The 21,673-nt window shown below is 33.2% G+C and overlaps 1 protein-coding gene across 2 annotated transcripts in view; it reads right to left on the bottom strand.

Annotated features, from left to right (window-relative positions):
- Positions 1-21,673, bottom strand: part of LOC114334950 (DNA-directed RNA polymerase II subunit Rpb4) — a 34,938-nt gene that overhangs the window by 8,782 nt on the left and 4,483 nt on the right. Inside the window, exon 2 of one of the 2 annotated variants that reach the window (XM_028285088.2) lies at positions 9,480-9,660. In XM_028285088.2, coding sequence (XP_028140889.1) covers positions 9,480-9,660 — 181 coding nt within the window. Of the gene's footprint in view, positions 1-9,479; positions 9,661-16,418; positions 16,964-21,673 lie in introns of those variants that run through there. The other variant, XM_050659940.1, reaches the window with a different exon arrangement.

Raw genomic sequence — 21,673 nt, 5'->3', positions numbered from 1 at the left:
CCCGATGATGATGATAAATGTTCCGTACACAACATGTTACATTATTTTTTTTTTCCAAATCGTACTCTGAATCACGAAGCAAATATGCATCAAGGGAATGCAAGACCAAACCACTATTTAAGAATCAACGTTTAATTCAACTAGAATCAATCTCTCGATTCACACATAGTCGATTATGAAGTACATTAACTGCAACAAATTGTGCTTCTAAAATGGGCGAATACCAAAAATAAAAAACAACTTCAACTTGAAAAAATAATAAAACGAAATTTTGTCAGATTAATAAAAGTTCGGATATTCATCTGAAAATGATGTACAGGGTTATTCACTATATTTTGACGCCCCTGTAACTAATTTATTTACAGAATTAGAAAAAAAATGTAAAATACAAAAGTTATTCGATTTATACATCGTACTAGTGACGTCATCCATCTGGGCGTGATGACGTAATCGACTATTTTTTTAATGAGAATGGGGGTCGTGTGCTAACTCATTTCAAAGGTTATTCAATTCCCTATTCAGTAATTAAAACATTAACATGATTATTAATACAGGGTGTCCAAATTTATTTTTTAAATTAAATTAATTGACACAAAAAGAAGAATGTATGTAATTCATTTCATTTAAAAAACATTCTACTGCTGTCAGAAAACAGAAATAAATGTTTATTGAACAAATAAACATTACTTTTCACCTAAATTTAATGTTTAAGCTGCCACCCATCTGCCTCTTGGCAGTTTGAACAATGAATTTAAGCAAAAAGCAATGTTTATTTGTACAATAAACTTTTATTAGTTTTCTGTCTTCTAACAGCACTAGAACATATTTTGAATTAAATAAATTACATACATTCTTCTTGTTGTGTCAAGTAATTAATAATTAAAAAAAATTGTTGTGACACCCTTTGACCCTAAATAATGATCTTAATGTTTATATTACTGAATAAAGAATTGAATAACCTTTCAAATGAGCTAGCATACGACTCCTATTCTCATTAAAAAAATAGTCGATTACGTCATCACACCCAGATTGATGATGTCACTGGTATTATATATGTCAAAAAATCATAATTTAAAAATGGAATAACTTTTGTATTTTACACTTTTTTCTAATTCTGTAAATAAAGCAGTTTACAGGGGGGCCAAAATATAATGAATAACCTTGTACATAGTGATACCTTCTTCTGGCTATTGTACGCTTGCAAGGAAGAAGAAAAAACTACGTCGTACAAAGAAAGACATTTATATTTAATAAATGTAAAGACTGAAAAAGTTTTGTACACACTTATGACAACAGGTAAAAGGGGGAGAAGTGTACTTTTGAAGTGTGTAAAATTAATAATACTTAGCTGAGCGCTTTCGGCTTATAAAGCCATCTTCGGAGCTATGCTACAATAAAAGATCTCTAATGAATAATTGATCTTAGAATTCAAAGTTTAACTTACGTCAAAAAGGTCAAAATACCACTATGAAGAGAGATGGGTTCCATTTATGATATGAAATACTTCTGTTTCTTATGTAGTTTTTTATTTTATTGGTTGGAAAAAACCTTGTCTGTCTGTTTAAAAAATTGTTCAATTTGCTGCTGATTAATTTTGTATCCAGAAAAGTTAAACATCAAGAACGAGCACAAAGGACTTTCACACGAAAATTACATTATAAGTGTGAAAGTCCTTTGTGCTCGTTCTTGATGTTTAACTTTTCTGGATACAAAATTAATCAGCAGCAAATTGAACAATTTTTTAAACAGACAGACAAGGTTTTTTCCAACCAATAAAATAAAAAACTACATAAGAAACAGAAGTATTTCATATCATAAATGGAACCCATCTCTCTTCATAGTGGTATTTTGACCTTTTGACGTAAGTTAAACTTTGAATTCTAAGATCAATTATTCATTAGAGATCTTTTATTGTAGCACAGCTCCGAAGATGGCTTTATAAGCCGAAAGCGCTCAGCTAAGAATTATTAATTTTACACACTTCAAAAGTACACTTCTCCCCCTTTTACCTGTTATTTATATTTAAAATAAAAATAAACGGTTTCGTTTTTGATTCAAGTCGAGTCTCTTGCCATCCCCTGACACGTGTTTCTAGGTTTACCCGTTATCAAATAGGCTTTACGGAAATATTTACACCGGAGTATGGTTAGCACGACCTCTAACGGGAAAGAATCGTTATCGACACTCATTTCATTTATATATTTGTTTAACCCCGAAAATATCTGACTACCTTCTTCTTATTTACGTGACCATCACCTTATAACATAGATTTGTCGTTTTTATGGTGAAAAATAATTTCAAAATGCTTTTCGTTCGATAATTTAGTTCGTTTGGTCTGGGATGACATTTTGACCTTTTTATCAAAAATTCAAAGAGCGAATAAATGTGTTTTTGGGTAACTACAGTGTTTATATAGTCAAAATATGTGGCAAATTTGTCATTAAGATTCAATCAACTATTTTCAATGGGAAATAAGCCACAATTTTACCAAAAAAATTATTTTATTAACGGTGATATTCTTAAGTTGGGTTTATTTCATGTAATCTTTTGTATAATGTATCTTTTAGTAAAGTCGTCCCAGGAACGCAACTCATCAATATTGGCAATATCATTTTAAAGTCTTCTACTTTAAAATGTATAATACATTAATTGAATTGCCGATATAAATAATTCAGATTAAATAAATTATTAAAAGAATTTTTTACTAAGCAACAACATTTTTGTTTATTTAGTATTATTTTGTATTTTGACAACGACACCCGACTTAAACGTCGAAACGTTAATAAAATCACTTTTTTTTTGTAAAATTGTGGCTTATTTTCCGTTGAAAATAATAGTTGATTATAAAAATGCCACAAGAAAATAGCTTCAGAACAACATTAAGATTCAATCTAATAGTACTTTAACGACTTAATAATCACCTCATAATTTTCTCGGATTATAGGAAATCCCTTCAATCAGATTATTTTAATCTTTTCTGTAGAAATTTGAGCTAGTAATTAAAAAAACATTAGTAAGTATACCGATAATGCTAATTACAAGCACAAACTTAAAATGAATTAGCGAAAATATACAAAAAACTTGTGTTAAACCTCAAAAACTATAAGGCGCGTAGGTGATGCAGGACTTTGTAACACCACTGTATAGGACCCTTGAAGTTTTCTTATTTTGTTGCAATCCAGTATCTCTCTGCTGTTCTGTATTCTTGTTAGTATTTCCTTATTGGTTATTCTGTCTGTCCTGGAGATTCTCAGCATTCTTCGATATGTCCACATTTCAAATGCTCCCAATCTATTGAGACATTGTTTATTAAGAGTCTATGTCTCCACACCATACAAAAGAAAATACATAACATTTTAGTATTTACTCGCTTTCTAAGATTTAGGCCGAGGTCTCTACTACATAATATTTTTTGTTTCATATTAGTGAATGCACTTAGAGCCTTTTCTATTCTAATTCTGATTTCTTTGGTATAATCGTTTGTTTCACTGTTTGTCCCTAAATAGTTATAATTCTGAACTCGTTCTATTGTCTTATTATTTACGTGTAGATTGGTGCTTCTAATATTTTTCTTTGATATAATCATGATTTTTGTTTTCTTTATGTTTAGTGACAGACCAAATTCTTCACTCGTTGCGACAACCTTATCTAAAATTCTTTGTAGATCTGTAATAGTTTCTGCTATTAGTATTGTGTCGTCAGCGTATCTAATTTCAGATATGGATGGGTCGGCCATTTATTTTTATGCCTGCTACTTTATCTTCTAATGCTTTTTAGATCATTTCTTCCGAGTATGCATTAAACAGTGATGGCGACAAGATACAGCCCTGTCTAACGCCTCTTTTGATTTTTATTTTATTGGTGTTTAAATTATTTATTTTTATGACAGCTTCTTGTTTATAATACAGATTATTTATTATTCTTATATCCAGTGTATCGGTGTTCTTTGTTCTCAGTAGTTTTATTAACGGATTATGTTCCATCATATCGAATGCCTTGCTATAATCTAGGAAGCAGACATAGATGTCCTGGTTTACATCTAAACATCTCTGTATTAGCACATTTACTGCAAATAACGCTTCTCTGTTTCCTTGAGCATTTCTAAATCCAAACTTAGTTTGTCCAATGTCTTGTTCTAACTTTAATGTCTTGTTCCGACTACCAGTGGTTGGTAAATGAAAGCATCAAGCAAGACGAGGAGTTAGGTCCAAGTTCAAGTCATTCCTCTCACATTGATGAAATCATTGAGGACATTACAAGTATAAAGAACTTCCGATTCTTAGTCAGACGAGATACGAGGATAGCGTTCAAGAAATTTTTTTATTTTTTTTTGTAGATGAAAAGTCTTCTTACTGCGATAGTCAACGAGTATGCTTCTCAGAACTGAGAAAGCACTTATATCTAAAGCTCGAATAAGAAAGTGGAAAGATACTTGGATTGGACTTGTTCAAATGTCCAAACTATGTTCTCATTGGTCTACTAATGACGTATACTTCAATGAAAAAACAGATTTGACCTTCTTCTGGGCAATTGGCATTTTACTTATAACGAAAATGTAGATATTTTCACAATACTGTAGAACACAGTTTCTCAATCTGTGGTACATGTACCACTGGTGGCACATATCATTATTGGCGGTGGTACACAAAACACAGAAAAAATTAAAATAGTAGTACTTACTAAGTATTGATAATACAATTTAAAAATATAGGTGGTACCAAAAATAATAAAAATAACTGTAGGTGGTACATCACTCAAAAAGGTTGAGAACCGCTGCTGTAGAAGACAAAACCGTTCATAGCTCATAGACAAAAATTTCAAAAAGTAAAAAACAAAGGGAGACCATTATTTAAAATAAAAATGTATACCCTTTTTATTCAGTTGCAATGCGAAGCCAAAACTGTCTTAATTTTTACTTAGTTCAGAGAGCGAAACCAGCACTCTTATCGATGATTTCACCACTTTTTGGTGGTTCTTCAGAGAATGCTATGTCTGTCCCAAGTAGAAATTTTCGACTCTATTAGTCCACGCGGTGCAACTGACGAGATGGTAGTAGGTGCGTAGCGGCATCTGCTAAATAAAAGTCAAAGTTTTCATCCCAATAAAAATATTTAAAAATATTTTTAAAAGATATTTAATTGAAAACATTTTGGACCATTTTCCTGGTAACACCCCCATGGCTTCTAGAAATTGCAAGCCAGATAGATGCTGAAGCGAAGAAGACAAGAGATAATTCTAAAACTTGCAATTCACGACCCCGTTTGTTCAGCGTGGTAAATTCCAACGGAAAATGGACCTATGTTACTCAAAGGAGTAATACTAATACAAAATAAAAATGTATACCATTTTTATTCAGTTGTAATGCGAAGCCAAAACTGTCTTAATTTTTACTAAGTTCAGAGAGCGCAACCAGCACTCTTATCGACGATTTCACCACTTTTTAGTGGTTCTTCAGAGAATGCATAGGTTGCTATCTCTGTCTCAAGTAGAAATTTTCGACTCTATTAGTCCACGCAATTGCAACTGACGAGATGGTAGTAGGTGCGTAGCGGTATCTGCTAAATAAAAGTCAAAGTTTTCATCCCAATATTTATTAATATTTTTAATAAAATTTAATAATTTTTTATCCTAATTTATAAATATTTTTATTAGGATTTATTAGGATGAAAACTTTGACTTTTATTTAGCAGATGCCGCTACGCACCTACTACCATCTCGTCAGTTGCAATGCGTGGACTAATAGAGTCGAAAATTTCTACTTGGGATAGAGATAGCAACCTATGCATTCTCTGAAGAACCACTAAAAAGTGCTGAAATCGTCGATAAGAGTGCTGGTTTCGCTCTCTGAACTAAGTAAAAATTAAGACAGTTTTGGCTTCCCATTGCAACTGAATAAAAATGGTATACATTTTTATTTTATATTAGTATTACTCTTTTGAGTAACGTAGGTCCATTTTCCGTTGGAATTTACCACGCTGAACAGACGGAGTCGTGAATTGCAAGTTTTAGAAGTCCCTCTCGCCTTCTTCGTTTCAGCATCCATCTGGCTTGCAATTTTTAGAAGCCATGGAGGTGTTACGAAGGAAAATGGTCCAATAAGTTTTCAATTAAATATCTTTTAAAAATATTTTTAAATATTTTTATTAGGATGAAAACTTTGACTTTCATTATTTAAACATTTACACTTACTAGATTACTAGATCATATCTACGGTTTATTTCTTCCTGTAGCGCCCCTGTGTTTGTGATCAATGATCCCAGATACACAATATTAAAAGACAAAAAAAACAATTTCTAATCCAAAAAGAAAGAGTAATCCAAATTAAGTTAAATATTAATATATAAATCTACAGAAGCAGTTTTATTTTTTACTTAATGCGTAGCATTTTTATTACAAATCATTTAATTCTCCGGTATTGTTTCGTAAGAGCCTAAAGTGTAAGCAACAACCAAGACATTTCATTTTTTATTTTGTAACAAACTTCAAACAAGATTAGGAGAGTATTCGGAAGTTATGAAAACTTCATAAGCCAACTTCGAGGAGTTCCTATAGAAGAAGTATCCCAAAGAAAGGTTAAAGTATAAAACAAACTCCCGATTTTTCAGTGATGGAATACTTTTTGAAAGCACGTTTTATACTTAACAGAAAGATTACAGATAATGTCTTTTCATTCTTGTTATATTGTTTTAGTTAAATTAAGTTTGGTTAATCAACATCATCAGCTTAGTATTGACTTTATACAAGGCGCCTAGAAAGACTTATTCGAAAAGGGTGCATTTTAATAGAAGACAGAGTTATTCATGGTTTTTTTAATTAACTATCCTTCATATTCACCAAACCGTTGCGAGGATTAAGTACTGGTCCCAACTACATATTATATGAAAGATGATTATGAGGGGCAAAGGACTGCGCTGTATTTATATACTTAACGGCAGCATATGACACAATAACGAGACGGATTAATGTATAAAAGTCATTGACTGAAAGAAGATAACGACACTATTAAATATTATTTTATGAGAAAGGTTTATGTACAATCTATGGAAATTGATAAATTAAAAAATACAGATGTAATTTTGAATGACCAACCTGAGTCAAACCACTACTCCTTATGAACTTATTCATTTAAAGTGTAGACACACAGTAAAATGCTCGAAGAACTTTACCCAGACGCCAACATCATAAAAGAAATAAAGTCCACAAGACTCCAATGGGCAGGACACCTCAGAAGACATTCTGACCAAAGAACAGTAAGGCTGGTGTGGGAGGAAGTCCCAACTGAAGCTTCCTTTCTGGCTAACAAAATTTGATGTTCTCCAATAAGACCGGTCTCTTCAACACCAGATTCTTTATTTTCCGATCTCAACTCCTGAACAACCATAATAAACTTGTAGCTGTGATCCTCTTGTGATTGCATATCGATCAAATTTACCTGACAGCTATTATTCATTTCTGAATGCAATATGTATAGGTTTCGACACAAGACCCCTCTCCGCTTTTATATTTTTACTCTTCTTCCGTTGCCAGGTTTCACACATTGGTATTAAAGTAATGATCAAATCAATTATTGCTATATTTGCGTATTTTCTGGCGGTTCCAGTCTTCAACCTATCCCGACCTCCATGAACAAGTTTCTATGAACCGTTTCCGAGACAATTGAGGCGTTCCATACATAAAACTCGCTCTGGATACAAGAATTTCAGCCGTTTGGGGTCATATACGGGCTGGAGTATATCGTGGAGGAAAAATATTGACTTCATTAAGGGTTATCCAAACACCTTATGGTGTATAAAACATATGGTTGTTTAAATGGCTACATCAGCGCGTCATCAAAACGTAAAACGCATTCCATAATTTTGAATATTTTGTTGAGATATTTGCCACACATATTCGTTATATAGTAAAGAATGGTGGTACAAAGCCCAATATGAGAAATATGTTAGTATCTGGACTCTGTCCGTTTTTTCAGTGTGCCTCTAGTAAGTTGTCGTTCCATCGTTTTCGTGGTCTTCCCACTGATCGTCCTCCTATTGGTGAACCGTCTCTCGCTGTCCTTACTACTCTATTTCTTGTCATTCGGCTTATGTGGTCATTCCATTCTATTCTTCTGTTTCTTACCCAGTTATTAATGTTATACACCTTGCATCTCCGTCGTATATCTGTACTTCTAGCTCTGTCCCATAGAGTTTTACCATCCAATCTTTTGTCCTCTCTGTGTCGTGTTTCTGCCTCGTATGTCATTACTGGTCTGATCACTGCGTTGTAAATTCTGCCTTTCATTTCTTTTCAGATATTTTTATTTATCCATACTGTGTCATTCAGGCAACCTGCGACTCTGTTTGCTCTATTCACTTGATCTTCCACTTCTGTTTCGAGCCTTCCGTAGCTATATAGTGTGATGCCTAGGTATTTTAACTCCATCACTTGTTCTATTATCTGACCTTCCAGCTCCAATTTACATCTTATTGGATCTACTGTTATAACATGCATTTTGTCTTTTTTGAGGAAATTAACATGTTAAATTTTCTGGCGATTATGTTGAATTGGTGCAGCATACGTTGTAAATCATCTTCACTTTGAGAGATTAGTATTGCATCGTCCGCATAGCAGATTATTTTAAGCTGTTTTTCTCCCATTTGGTATCCTTGGAAATTATTCTATAATTAAATAAAATATTACAAAAACGAGCATGTACCGCCATTAAGAAGAACAAAAGAATACACTTTCTTCAATTAAACTTTTTTATCCCATGCCTAGATTTTGTGTCACATTGAAACTACTAAAATTGATTATCTATAACAAGAAATCGAAAATATTATAACTAATAACTGATTAGGCAACACAGAGAAATAGTCACTGTCATTTTGACAAACTGCGTCAGTTTTCTAAGTGCACGATTCTCTTATTTGTTCTTTTATCTGCATCGATATCTGTTCAGTGCAGTAGTGTGTTATTTTCAAAGATATTGGAATTCGTTAGTGTTGATCCATCCATAGGGAAGTAGTGTTTGTTTATAATTAATTTATTTTATTTTTGTATAATACAACTAATAGATTATTATTAATTATTGTGAGTTTTATAGGTAAGTTAAGTACGTAAAAATATTTCGAATTCTAATGTGAGTTTATAAAGTTTTAGGAGTATTTTTGATTCAAGAAATATCATTAATAGTTTAAACTTTAAATTTAAATAAAAAAAAATCAAAATACATGCTTTTAATAAAATTTTCACCACTTTTGCTTTAGGTATTTTTATAATTATTTATTTACTGATAATCAAATTGTTTTCTATTACTACCATTTAGCGCGCCTATGAGTATATTGTCACAATATTGAGCCTTCATCTTAGATAAACGTCAAATACTGCCGACGCACTGTTGCCAAAATTTCGCAGAACTTTCGAAAAAGTATGTGCTACTATCTCCCGAATTAATATTGATGGCGCGCTGATGTGGCCTCTTAAGGGTTAAATGTACTTACTTTCTTACAGCTGATATGGTTTCTTTGTTTTTAAATTTCCTAAATCGATCTGTATACGTTAATGTTTTCATAAATACATCCGAAAATTCTTGCTCGTCCTCCGCAGATTCATTTTGATCCTTTCTATGTTCTAATAACATGTGAACCTCCGATATTAATAAAGTTTCTGCATTTTCAAATTCTAAAAATTGAAATACATATCTAACAAGTTCCGGTGCCACTATAGTATGCGGTCTACCGTCGCGTTATTGCTATAGCTTGCGGTATACCGCAAGCGGTGAATAACTCTTATTAAATTTATTAGTGTCGGCAACAAAATCTTGACAAATTTAATAAAAGGCATCGAAAATAGTAAACTGATATGACAAAGTATTAATTTGTAAAATTAAAATAACTATTCTTCTGATTTATGCGTTTTATTCACTTTGTTAAAATTTTCATTATTGTTGCAAACCCTTCTAAAAAGATTATGGTGTTTATCCGGACATGTATAGAGTGTCGGCAAAAGATCTTTATAAAGTGAATAAAACGCATAAATCAGAAGAATTATTATTGTAATTCTACAAATTAATACTTCTTCAAATCAATTTACCATTTTAGTTGTGAATAAGCCACCACATTGGCTTATTCTACACACTATAATAGATGTGCACAAGTAGATCGCATACTATAGTAGCACCCAATTTCCGTTTTATAATTTATACCGATGACCTCTCAATAAAATATCTGATAACACATAGATAGTATTAAATTTTTTAATTTTACAGTTCTAACCTAAACTCAGTTTGAGTCGACGTTGTTCTATAGTGCGAAATAGTGGAGAAAAATTTACTATAGTGGCACATCAAACCAGTTTTTTTTTAAAATATGTAAACCTACTATTTGAGAAAACCATATTAACCTTCTAGCGGTCGCGCCCTTTCATTTATGTTTAATTATAATTGTATTAGCTTATAATTTATGTAATAATGAAATTTTTGATTCTCTATCAAACACTGCATTGTATGCACCTCGTTCCTTTTTACCGTTACTTCTACCATTTTCAAGTGCACAATAATTTGTTTTGTTTTTGCGGATTGGCGATGTTGTCACAATGACGACCTCTCGTGGATTTCGGCGGAACTAAAATTGAGGCCTTTTTTCTTTTTATTGCCCTGCTATAATGGGTGTTTTTAATGTCAAATCGTCAGTATTTTCGAAAATCAATAAAGTGAAAAATTTAGTAGTCCCATCCATTAATCTACCAGCATCAGTAGAATCAAAAAGAGCGTGTTCGTCCTAAATTTACTCCAAATATTCTGCAACACAACATACAAATAAGAACACTTTTGATAAAAGGTTTGTAAGCTTTTGATTAATGTATTAAAATTTAATAATTATATTGATTTTCGAAAGTACTGACAACGATTTGACATTAAAACCCCCATTATAGCAGGGCAATAAAAAGAAAAAAGCCCTCAATTTTAGTTTCGCCGAAATTCACGAGAGGTCCGTCATTGTGACTTAACATCGACAATTTATTGTACCATTAGCAAAAGACCCTTTAGATTTTAGATGCATAAGTAAATATAGAAAATAATAAAAAATCCTGAAAAAAAATGATTGCTCGGCTTTTCTATTTTTGATGACTCTAAAGATCGATTCCTACACATATGTGGCGTGACAGTGCCGTATCAGTGCTTCGCCGAACCGTGATTGCGACTGTTTCACTTTTGAAAAATGAAACGTCTTTTGAATATATCAGAATGTCTCAGAATTCGTTCATGCCGTTGCTGAGTAAACCAGAAATATATCTAACTCAAAAAAATATCTTTCGATTTAATTTCTATGCCGATTTTGTTTCATATACCATTTTTATATTCCGCGTCCCGGGACTTTGGCAAATCAAAAAGAACAGCATTTTTACGCACTAATTTAATCAACATCTCTGTCTATACGGTACGGTCACGCGGACAGCACTGTCTGACCACTTTGGGCCGTTTACTTTCCCAGAAGAATATTTTTACGTTGCCAGTAAAATCACGTTCCGTTCACGTTCACGCTCCACACGGTATGCTCTAAAATAAATAACCATTTGAAGAACAAAGACAGCAAAGTTTGAAGCCAAATCTCACAGGCTTTCCTTTTGTGCACATCTTACAGGAATGTCTTCCAAAATAGGAGACCATTATGTTCATTAATTGATAGATTGTGTGCACAAATTTCCTACTGTATGTGTCATTCGTTTATTTTTATAAAAGGTGTGATTTTGGCATATTTATCAGTTTTATTTAGATTTCAGTTAACAGAAAGATGTCAATTGTGTTTGATTTTGTAAAATTTCATACAGTTTTTTACTATTTTTACACCTTTATCTTCTTGGTCACTCCAGTACAAATTTGTTTGTGGTAACTTATAGTATGCGGAAAATAAAATAATTTCCACGAATTTCAAAAGTTCTTTGGTAATTTGAAAATCTTGACGATTATTGTCATGAGCGTATTTTATGTCATGTTATGTCATGAGCGTACCTCATTATTAACAAAATTGCGGTGGTGTTTTCCCGCAAGATCATATTGTTTTCTCATTTTTAGCCCCATCCCAAATCGGTGCATGAGTACATTCAATTGCTCCTATTGTCCACTGTACCTGTCGTCTCGGATGTCATGAGTTGTTTCTAGTTTTAAATAAAAGATGCTGTTTTTTCGTTTCCAAAAACTCTTCGTGTGATGTTGAAGGATTTGTATACTTTAAAAGTTCCTGCAATATCAAACGAAGCTCTGGCCCCTTCAAGATTGCTACCCCGTCGAAGTCCTCTTCATCGGTAATTTCGTCTATTTCAGGAGGGATGTATACAGCATCAATTATATCTAGAAGAGAAGTCAAATATAGATAAGTATAGAACTACAACATAATTATCATGAATGTATGTGACAAATGATGATATACTCGTATAGAAAAAATATATATTTACCATTCACATTGTTTTGAATTTCATCGACAACTTCTTCCAACTCTTGCTGGCTTAAGAAGCTCTTGAAAACCATTGTCACTAACTAAAACTTGTTGACGCAAAACTTCAAATTCGGAGAAATTAGGTAGAAATTTTTTTCCACAAACTTGTGAGGATTTATTTATATGAAGGCTTAGAAATATTTATTTGTTTACACCTTGACAAAAGGTTCGTCCTCGATTCAATTGTAAATTTCACGAAAATATGTAGGCATCTAAAATCTAGAACTGACAACTGAATGGAACACAAACCAGATTAAGATTATTATTTCCGAAGACGAAAGGGACTACAGACCTCCGGTAAACCCGTACCAGGTACAAGGCTTTCTACAGTGGTGCAAAATCGATCCAGTAAATTTAAATCGTAATCAGAGGAAAATCAAAGATATTTAAAAAGCATTATGTACCTACAGACAATGTGTGGCTATTTTAGATTATGATTGTCACAAAATAGTAAAGAATATTTGCATTCCGCTGTATTTCGTATGCAAACAAACGAAATTATGACTTAATTTTTTTCATTTTCATTAAGGCAAAATGTGATATTTCAAAATACTGTTGTTAAGGAAAAATTACAAAGTAAGTGGTTGGAAAACACACCACTGGGAAAAAGTGAGTTAAATACTTCTAATTATACAGGCATCCAGTGATATAATTAAAAAACAGCAAAGAGAAAAGAGGAGGACAGTAAGATACCTGATCACAAACTAAGAATATCAGAAAGCCATCCCCAAACCAGTATAACATGTGTTATTCTTAGGTTTGTATGAAATCTAGAGAGCTAAATATTGTAATTGCGATAGAAATTAATGAATATTGTTACGATAGCCGCGAACGAGTTGAGGGTCTATTGAGAACCTGCGATGGAATTCCAGAAAACCAGACAAATATATATATCGATGGCTTAGTGTGAAAACCTCGTATCTCATTAAATTACAATTTTACAGAAGAGGCAAAAAACTGATTTTCTGCATAATATAATCTAAAAACAAAAACTACTGTTACGTATTTTAATTTGAGCACATTGAGACAAATATCTGATCTTGGCCCAGAGCTGAAAGTGTTAAATGTTGCTATTAAATTGAAAATACAAATATTAACTATGAAAAAACATGTAAATATCCTTGCAGTATATAGAGCCTTTTCCCAAGTAACTATGATAACCTCGTATATCTTGATTATACGTGTTTTTCATCTAAAATGAGGTTATGCTTATGATTATTTACGAGGTTTTCATTTTTCATAGCTTATTGCACACCTCCAAATACTAGGTTGATACAGTACAAATCTTTTGATTTAAGGTTCCTAAAATGTTTCTATATGCCGGACTACCTTTTGTTGTTCACAAAAAAACATTTCTCCAAGTCTAATTTCTTAAACAAACAGTCCAAATTAAGTACAAAATTCTTGGTTATAAATATACGTGGTATTCACACTAAATCAAGAGAGCAATTGATATACGTGGTTTCTTTTTTCGGCTGTAGAAAATAGTCTGGTGTATTTGGATTTTTTCTAACAGTTGTAAATCGTGAGATACAAGGTTTTCAAACTAAAACCACCAAAATGTCATTTTCGAAAAAAAATGAGATACGAGGTTTTCACACTAAGCCATCGATATCGAGAAATTACAATGGTAGAGGGTTAGTCTAAGACAGTGGCGGCTCGTGACAATTTCAGTTGGTGGGGCCTGGGCCGCATATAAATTTGACAAAATTACAATAAGAAAAATGAAGAATGAAAAACATGGCTCAAAAAAAATATATACAGGTACTGTACTGAACTGACCCAATAACACGCACACACACTCGTACAACCCCGGCCTCGAGGGATATGTGTGTTCGAACGGAGCAGTGGGACCCACATGTCCGAAGATCAAACCGGTCATACTCCGTAATGAAGTGGTACCTATCTGACCCTCAAGCTATACCACCACCTCTCCCCATCGAATGACATAACAAATTAATGGGGAGGCTTTGTACTCCCTAACGTACTCCTGAACGTTACTTTGGATGCCCTAAGTAATGGGATATCCTCTTATTACTTTATGTGGTTAAGCCACCTGACATTATGGATAGCTATAAAAGTTTTTCTCCATATTAATGACTTAGCTGTTGTTCGAATTACAACAATACTTAAAAACAAGAGTGTTTGACCAGTGCATACTCCCAATTCTTACATAGGCATGCCAAACATGGACTTTGACCAAAGCAAACATGGATAAAATAATGAAGACACAAAGAGCCATGGAGAGAGCAATGTTCGGAGTAAAATACAGACAAAAAGCAAAACAACTGGATAAGAAATAAAACAAAAGTCAAAGACGCAGGACAACATATAGCCAGGCTAAAATGGAGCTTCGCAGGTCATAACGCCAGGCAAACGGACAATAGGTGGAATACCACGATACAACAATGGAGGCCATGGGCAGGAAGGAGAGCAAGAGGACGACCATAGATGACATTAAAAAGATAGGAGGAACGCACTGGAAACAGAAGCACTAAACAGAAACGAATGGAGGATCCTGTGGGAAGCCTAGGTTCAAAATTGGACGAATTAAAGGGCAAAACAAGAACGAATGACTTAGTTTATTTATTACACCTTATCGTTTAATTTCATTCTTTTCCTCTATCCCTAACGTATAAAAAGGGCTTTGTAATAAATATTTTGAAGCAATATAATGTATTTTAACAAATAGTCTACTTTGTTCATTTTAAATTAACGTTATCACACCGAAACAGCGTATTAACTACACAGAAGGGCCACACAAAACGGGCTCCTAAACATCTTATACGGCCTGCTTAGGATTATTGACGACAGCGAAAAACATGCAATGCAATACAGCCGGTACCTACAGTTGAGTCCGCGAGTCTTTACCCGTGCGTCATTAATACCTGGTGCGATAAAACACATACTTTTTATTTAGCATCATTCTCTTGCACGCATGTAATTAATGACAAACCAGGTGCCGCCTGTTATTTAAGTAAAAACACGTTATTTTTATGAACGATTAAGACTCAGTATATTGAAAAGAGATAGGTACAAAGAAAGACGATTGGGATGTCTTCACATATTTTAACTACAATTTCTGACGTTTTGGTTTGTTTTCTTTTGTGGCTGTTGAAATTTTTGCTCTTATTTTGTTGAGTTTTTGCATTTTGAACTTTTTTATAGTATACAAACAGTTGTTTTCACAACTAATTTTATATTGGAGTTAGAAATTTTGTGATAAGTTTATGTTATTTTAAGATAAATTTTGACGACGTACAAAGCTAACCTCATTGTTGACACAGTTGAATGCTTGTGTTTAAGGTTCCGCCAAAGTGAATAAAATAACAAAAAGAAAATATGTTATTGAATTGTTTTATAAATTGTTTATTTATTTATTAATCAATGATAATAAAATAATTTATTAAGCTACTTCAAATGTAGCTGTAATGATGCACCACAATTTTAAAGCAAAACTTAAATTTGACATTCTATTTATTTGATAACGTCAAATTTTATAATAATCCGTGATCGGAATAATATCCATTTGCCGTTGCGTTCAGTAAATTTCCGACTTATTTCGTATGCTTTAAATGATGACGCACGGGTAAAGACTCGCGGACTCAACTGTACGTGACTGCAACGACTAGTCAAAGAAATATTGTTTGGAGGAAGGGCCAGGGTAAACGGGCCCAACGGACGGTTCTATGCGGCCAGTGCAGCGCATGGTGACAAAATTAATAGAGAACACCAACTTCTACTTAGTACGGTGCGTGATTGTGCAATATATTATTTTTATATATAAAATTTACATATATTACATATTTTTTGGTGGGGCCAGGCCCCTCTGGTCCCTAAGGACGCTCCGCCACTGGTCTAAGATATAAATTTTTGGTGTCAAGTAATAAAAATATTATAAATTAATTGTGTTTTTAGCGTTGGCGTTAAATTAACTAAATAGAATTATATAAAATTTATACTTTTATTAAAATTACTAATAAAAAAACATTAAACTTAAACATAACTCAAATACTTTTGTTTGGATATTACACATAGATTATACTGCAACTGCAGGAGGTTTTAAAATATACCCTGTCTGTATCAAATAATCGTACAGTTTTCTAGTCTTATTCACATCAATCTTCAACAGTCTTCTAGCAGTTTGTAAGGAAACAGAACCATTTCTTTTATTCTCAGCCACCAAAGTCTCTCTCAGCTGGAAGTAAGCAATCGGTACCAGTCTTGCAGTACTGCACAGTTCTGCTTCTTGGATAGATAGCTGCGAATAACCTGGCATGCCAACGATTTCTATTGGGGCCACACTACGACGGCGATTGAATTTTGCCAATGTGGTGAAATTCGCGTCTTTGGTCTGCTTCCAGTTGAGAGCCGGAAGTTGTTTGAAGAGTTTTAGAGACTTTTTGTTGGCTTCGCGGATCTTATTGAGTTTGAAATATAATCTGCCATCGGCCAGTGTGCAAATGCCCAGTCTTTTCAAATTTATTAACCTACAAAATAAAAAATAGGTAGAAAATTTATTAGAAACATAAAAACAATATTGAAATATGAAAATACATATAGATATGACTAGCAAGATCCACTATGTTAATTATTTGTTTTTTTTAATATATAAGTATTATTGTACTTAATTGTCTTTATTAGGCAGGTATTTCGAAAAAAACAACATACAGTAGAACCTCGAAAATCAAGGGAGACTTTAGGTAGTATGTTTATATGGGATTAAGCAACATTTACTGATGTATTGCAAATTAAATTTTTAATTAACTAATATGAATTTTCGTTACATCACTATTTGTCACTAGATACGTCACATAAAATCGATGTCTAAGTTCTTACAGTGAATATCTCATTTTTCGCAACTTTTGAAGAGATCATTGTAACTGTTGATCTGTAACCCCAAAAGCTTTTCAATTCCAGTATTTATGATCATTTCGTAACATAAAAGTAATATTTACAATAAATAAGATCTAAAAACAGGAATTGAATAACTTTTGGGAATACGGAGCAACAGTTAAAATGATCTCCCAAAAGTTGCGAAAAATGAGACATTCACTGTTAGAACTTAAGCAACGAAATGCTTGTAGTGTTTTGTTGTTTCTTTTCTTCAATCGTGTGGAATTCTTTTTGAAGTTGTACTTCTTTACCGGCGATATGAGGGTGATTTTTTATATGTTAAAACCTATGATCCCGGCGCATGCGCATTATAACTTTGTTCTGATTGGATGTTCAAATGACATGTCAAAAATTATTCAATATGGCGGCTGTGGTACAGCTGTAGTTTGATTATTTATGGTTGTTGCGTTTTAAAATTTGTGTGAAAAGAAACAACAAACAAAAGTTAGTTAATAGTTATACTGCCTTTTTAAATAGTTTTCATATACCTATATTTTTGGACTATTTTGGACAAGGAAAACTCATTCTAATTTGGTAAGTAGTTTTTATTATAATCATATTTAGGTCTGGATTCCGCGTATGAAAAAAAAGTTGATTAATAGCAAGCTGAAAATTTGTTAATAGCTTAAGGGTGATTAGTCGGACAAACTTTGATATATGGGAACTCTGGAACAGGGGAAGTTTTAATTGTGGAACAGGTTAAAAATTTGGAACGGTCAGACCACGAAAACGACACATGTATTTTGTCCGACAGAACAGACTTAAACTCTTCGAACAGAGATTAAACTCTCATGCAAAAATCAGACTGCTCTTTATCACCAAATGGGCGTTTGAATGAGTGAAACATGTAGAATATGTCAAATGCCAGGAATTATGACAGGTGATAAATAGCAGTCTGATTTTTTGCATGAGAGTTTAATCTCTGTTCGGAGAGTTTAAGTCTGTTCTGTCGGACAAAATAAATGTGCCGTTTTCGTGGTGTGACCGTTCCAAATTTTTAACCTGTTCCACAATTAAAACTGCCCCTGTTCCAGTGTTCCCATATATCAAAGTTTATCCAACTAGACACCCTTAAGCTATTAACACATTTTCAGCTTGCTATTAATCAATTTTTTTTTCATACGCGGGATCCAGACCTAATTGTAATTATACATTTGGATTAGGTTGAAATACAGTAGAGCATCGATTATCCGAACTAATTGGGGGACATAGGTGTTCGGAAAACCGATTTGTTCGGATAATCGAACTACAATATATTGATATATATTTATAGTCATACATATTTATCCACAAGTGAATAAAAGCCATATTTATATACCTACATATTTATTTATATCTTAATAATGACAACTAGCAACTAAACAAAAAAGTGCAGTCTTTGCAACAACATAATTATTTTTGGATACACTATTGAAGAAAAATGAAGATATTTTAAGCGTGAATTACTAACGCTTGCTCGGTATTCGAGTGCGGGACGCGTGAGTCGATAGTTCGAATAAGCGGTCGTTCGGTTGATCGACGTTCGGATAATCGACGCTCTACTGTACATTTATTTTCTCAAGAATGGGGATTTTAGAGAGAAATCCCAAACTAGGTCCGATTTTTATTTTTAAATAATGATTTTTTGGCGTAGATTTATTTATCTAGTAGGTACGTAATGCTTTGATTTACATACTTAATTTGATTACCAACAAAAGTTCTACCAATCTTCATCTAATATATTGTTTTCTTACTGTTTTGTTATATTTTAATATTTTCTTCCGCAAAATTTAAACTACATAATTTAATTATATTCAAAACAACTGTCAAACAGTAAAACGTTCAGTTACCCTATTTTTCCACATTTTAAATAATGTGGAATTGGACGAGTGAGTCTAGGCTTCGATTACGAATCAAAGCGTCCCGAAAGTCACGGGTTCGATTCCCGATGCAAGTGTTTATTTTTTTATGCATTTTATGATTGTAAGTATATTTGTTATATATTTTTTTTTCAGAAAATGCGTATTTAAAATTTTTGCCAACAATTATTATCGTTCAGAAATCATTTTTTCTTTGTGGCATTTTTCAATGTGTTTGTGTGCGTTTTATTCTTTTATATTTTTAAATTTTTGGTATTGCCTTAAAAATCACATAATATGTAGTAGAAGTATAACTTCTTACGTGCGTACAAAGTACACACACATTCTTTTTTTTTATAAATGACAACAGGTAGTAATTTTTAGCCAAAACCTTTGTTAGCAAGTCTTCTTCTTCCTGAAAATGCATTTTCATTGAAGAAAGTGCTTCGTACTTTATCATATAGAGATTAGGTAAATCCTTTTTTGATGGATTACGCGCGTGGATGTAATTTAAATATCTGTTGATGTGAGCTGATTTTCTGTAAACTTTGGTTGCATACCCTGTGCCTTCTTTTGTAGCTAGGGCCACCAAAGGAAGTAATTTATTGTTTTCTTGTTCCATAGTGGAACTCAATTCACGGTGCAATCCCAAACATGCCTGGGACAACGAGCACAGAGTACAATGGGAAGATGCAATAATGATAATGAAAGAAACAGACATGGAAAAGGGAAAAGTCAAAGAAGTAGGTCTCATTATATTTAACGAAGAAAAATGTGTAGCAAACCTATCAACAGAATGTAGCAGGCTTTGGTTGCCAATACTAAAAAGAAGAAGTCAGTAAGAATATACCAACAGTAGTGGAGTTACAGAAAATTGGAAAAATATCATCTAAAATCTTACACAATACAAAAATACCATCTAAAATCTTACACAATACCTACATACTCAACACACAATACCCAAACGCAAATATATGTTGCAAAACTTACATTTCACCATCACATATAGACATATACCATGCAGATTACTGAAACATATAACACAAAGAAAACACGCACAAGTCACAATTTGATATTTAGGGTAAAAATATCACCCTCACATTTTTTTAGCCATATGCATGGTGTTTGTTTACAAAATCGAGGCCATTATGTAATTGCAGAAACGACACAGCCAGTAAACAACAACTTGGTTATACATTTTTGCAGATTTTTTTTAAATAGTCTTTTATTAGAATTATTTCTGGAGGGGAAATCGAATTTTCAAAACATTAGTTAGTTAAAAATGTAATATTCATTCATCATCATCATCATCATTCTCTTTGCCTTATCCCTATGCGGGGTCGGCATCCCTAATTGCATTTCTCCACAGAATTCTATCTTGGGTCATATCAATGTTAATCCCCTTTACCATCATGTCCTGCCTTATCGTCTCCCCCAGGTCTTCTTTGGTCTTCCTCTCCTACTCCTTCCAGGAATCTGCACTTCAGCTATTCTTCGTAATGGGATATTAACGTCTCGACGTTGAACATGACCACACCATCTAAACCTATGCTCTCTCATTTTGGCATCGATTGGTGCCACACCTAGACTTTCCCTAATATACTCATTTCTAATTTTATCCCTCTTTGTCACTCTACTCATCCATCTAAGCATTCTCATTTCCGCCACATGCATTCGTTGTTCCTCTTTCTTTTTCACTGCCCAACATTCAGTTCCGTACATCATAGCCGGTCTTATGGCTGTTTTATAGAATTTTCCCTTCAGCTTCATTGGAATTTTTCTGTCACACAACACACCACTCGCTTCTTTCCACTTCATCCATCCAGCCCTAATTCTACTGCATGCATCTCCATATATTTCTCCATTACTCTGTAATACCGATCCTAGGTACTTAAAACTATTGCTTTTCACAATCATTTCACCATCCAAAGATACCATTTTATTTGTAGTAGCTCCATCTTTAAATGAACATTCCAAATACTGTTTTTGTCATACTAAGTTTTAAACCTTTTTCCTCCAGAGCTTGTCTCCACTGTTCCAGTTTTTGTGCTAAGTCTCTTTCACTATTTCCCATTAACACTACATTATCAGCATACATTAGGCACCATGGAATGCTACCCTGTAGTTTCGCTGTTATCTGGTCCAAAACTAATGAGAATAAATAAGGACTAAGCACCGAGCCTTGGTGCAATCCTACTTTCACCTGAAATTTATCAGTCTCTCCCACACCTGTCCTAACACTAGTCGTTACTCCCTCATACATATCTCTCACAATCTTTACATATTCGCCAGGGACTCCTTTCTTATTGAGTGCCCACCACAGAATCTCTCGAGGAACTGTATCATATGCTTTCTCAAGATCAATGAATAACATATATGAGCGTTGGTCTCTTTATTTCTGTATTTTTCCATCAGTTGCCTTACAATAAAAATTGCATCTGTTGTTGATCTGCCCTGCATAAAGCC

Source organism: Diabrotica virgifera, chromosome 8, assembly GCF_917563875.1.
Source record: "Diabrotica virgifera virgifera chromosome 8, PGI_DIABVI_V3a".
Taxonomy (NCBI): Eukaryota; Metazoa; Arthropoda; class Insecta; order Coleoptera; family Chrysomelidae; genus Diabrotica; species Diabrotica virgifera.
Note: the sequence above shows the minus strand (reverse complement) of the source record. Positions and strands in the feature narration are given on the sequence as shown.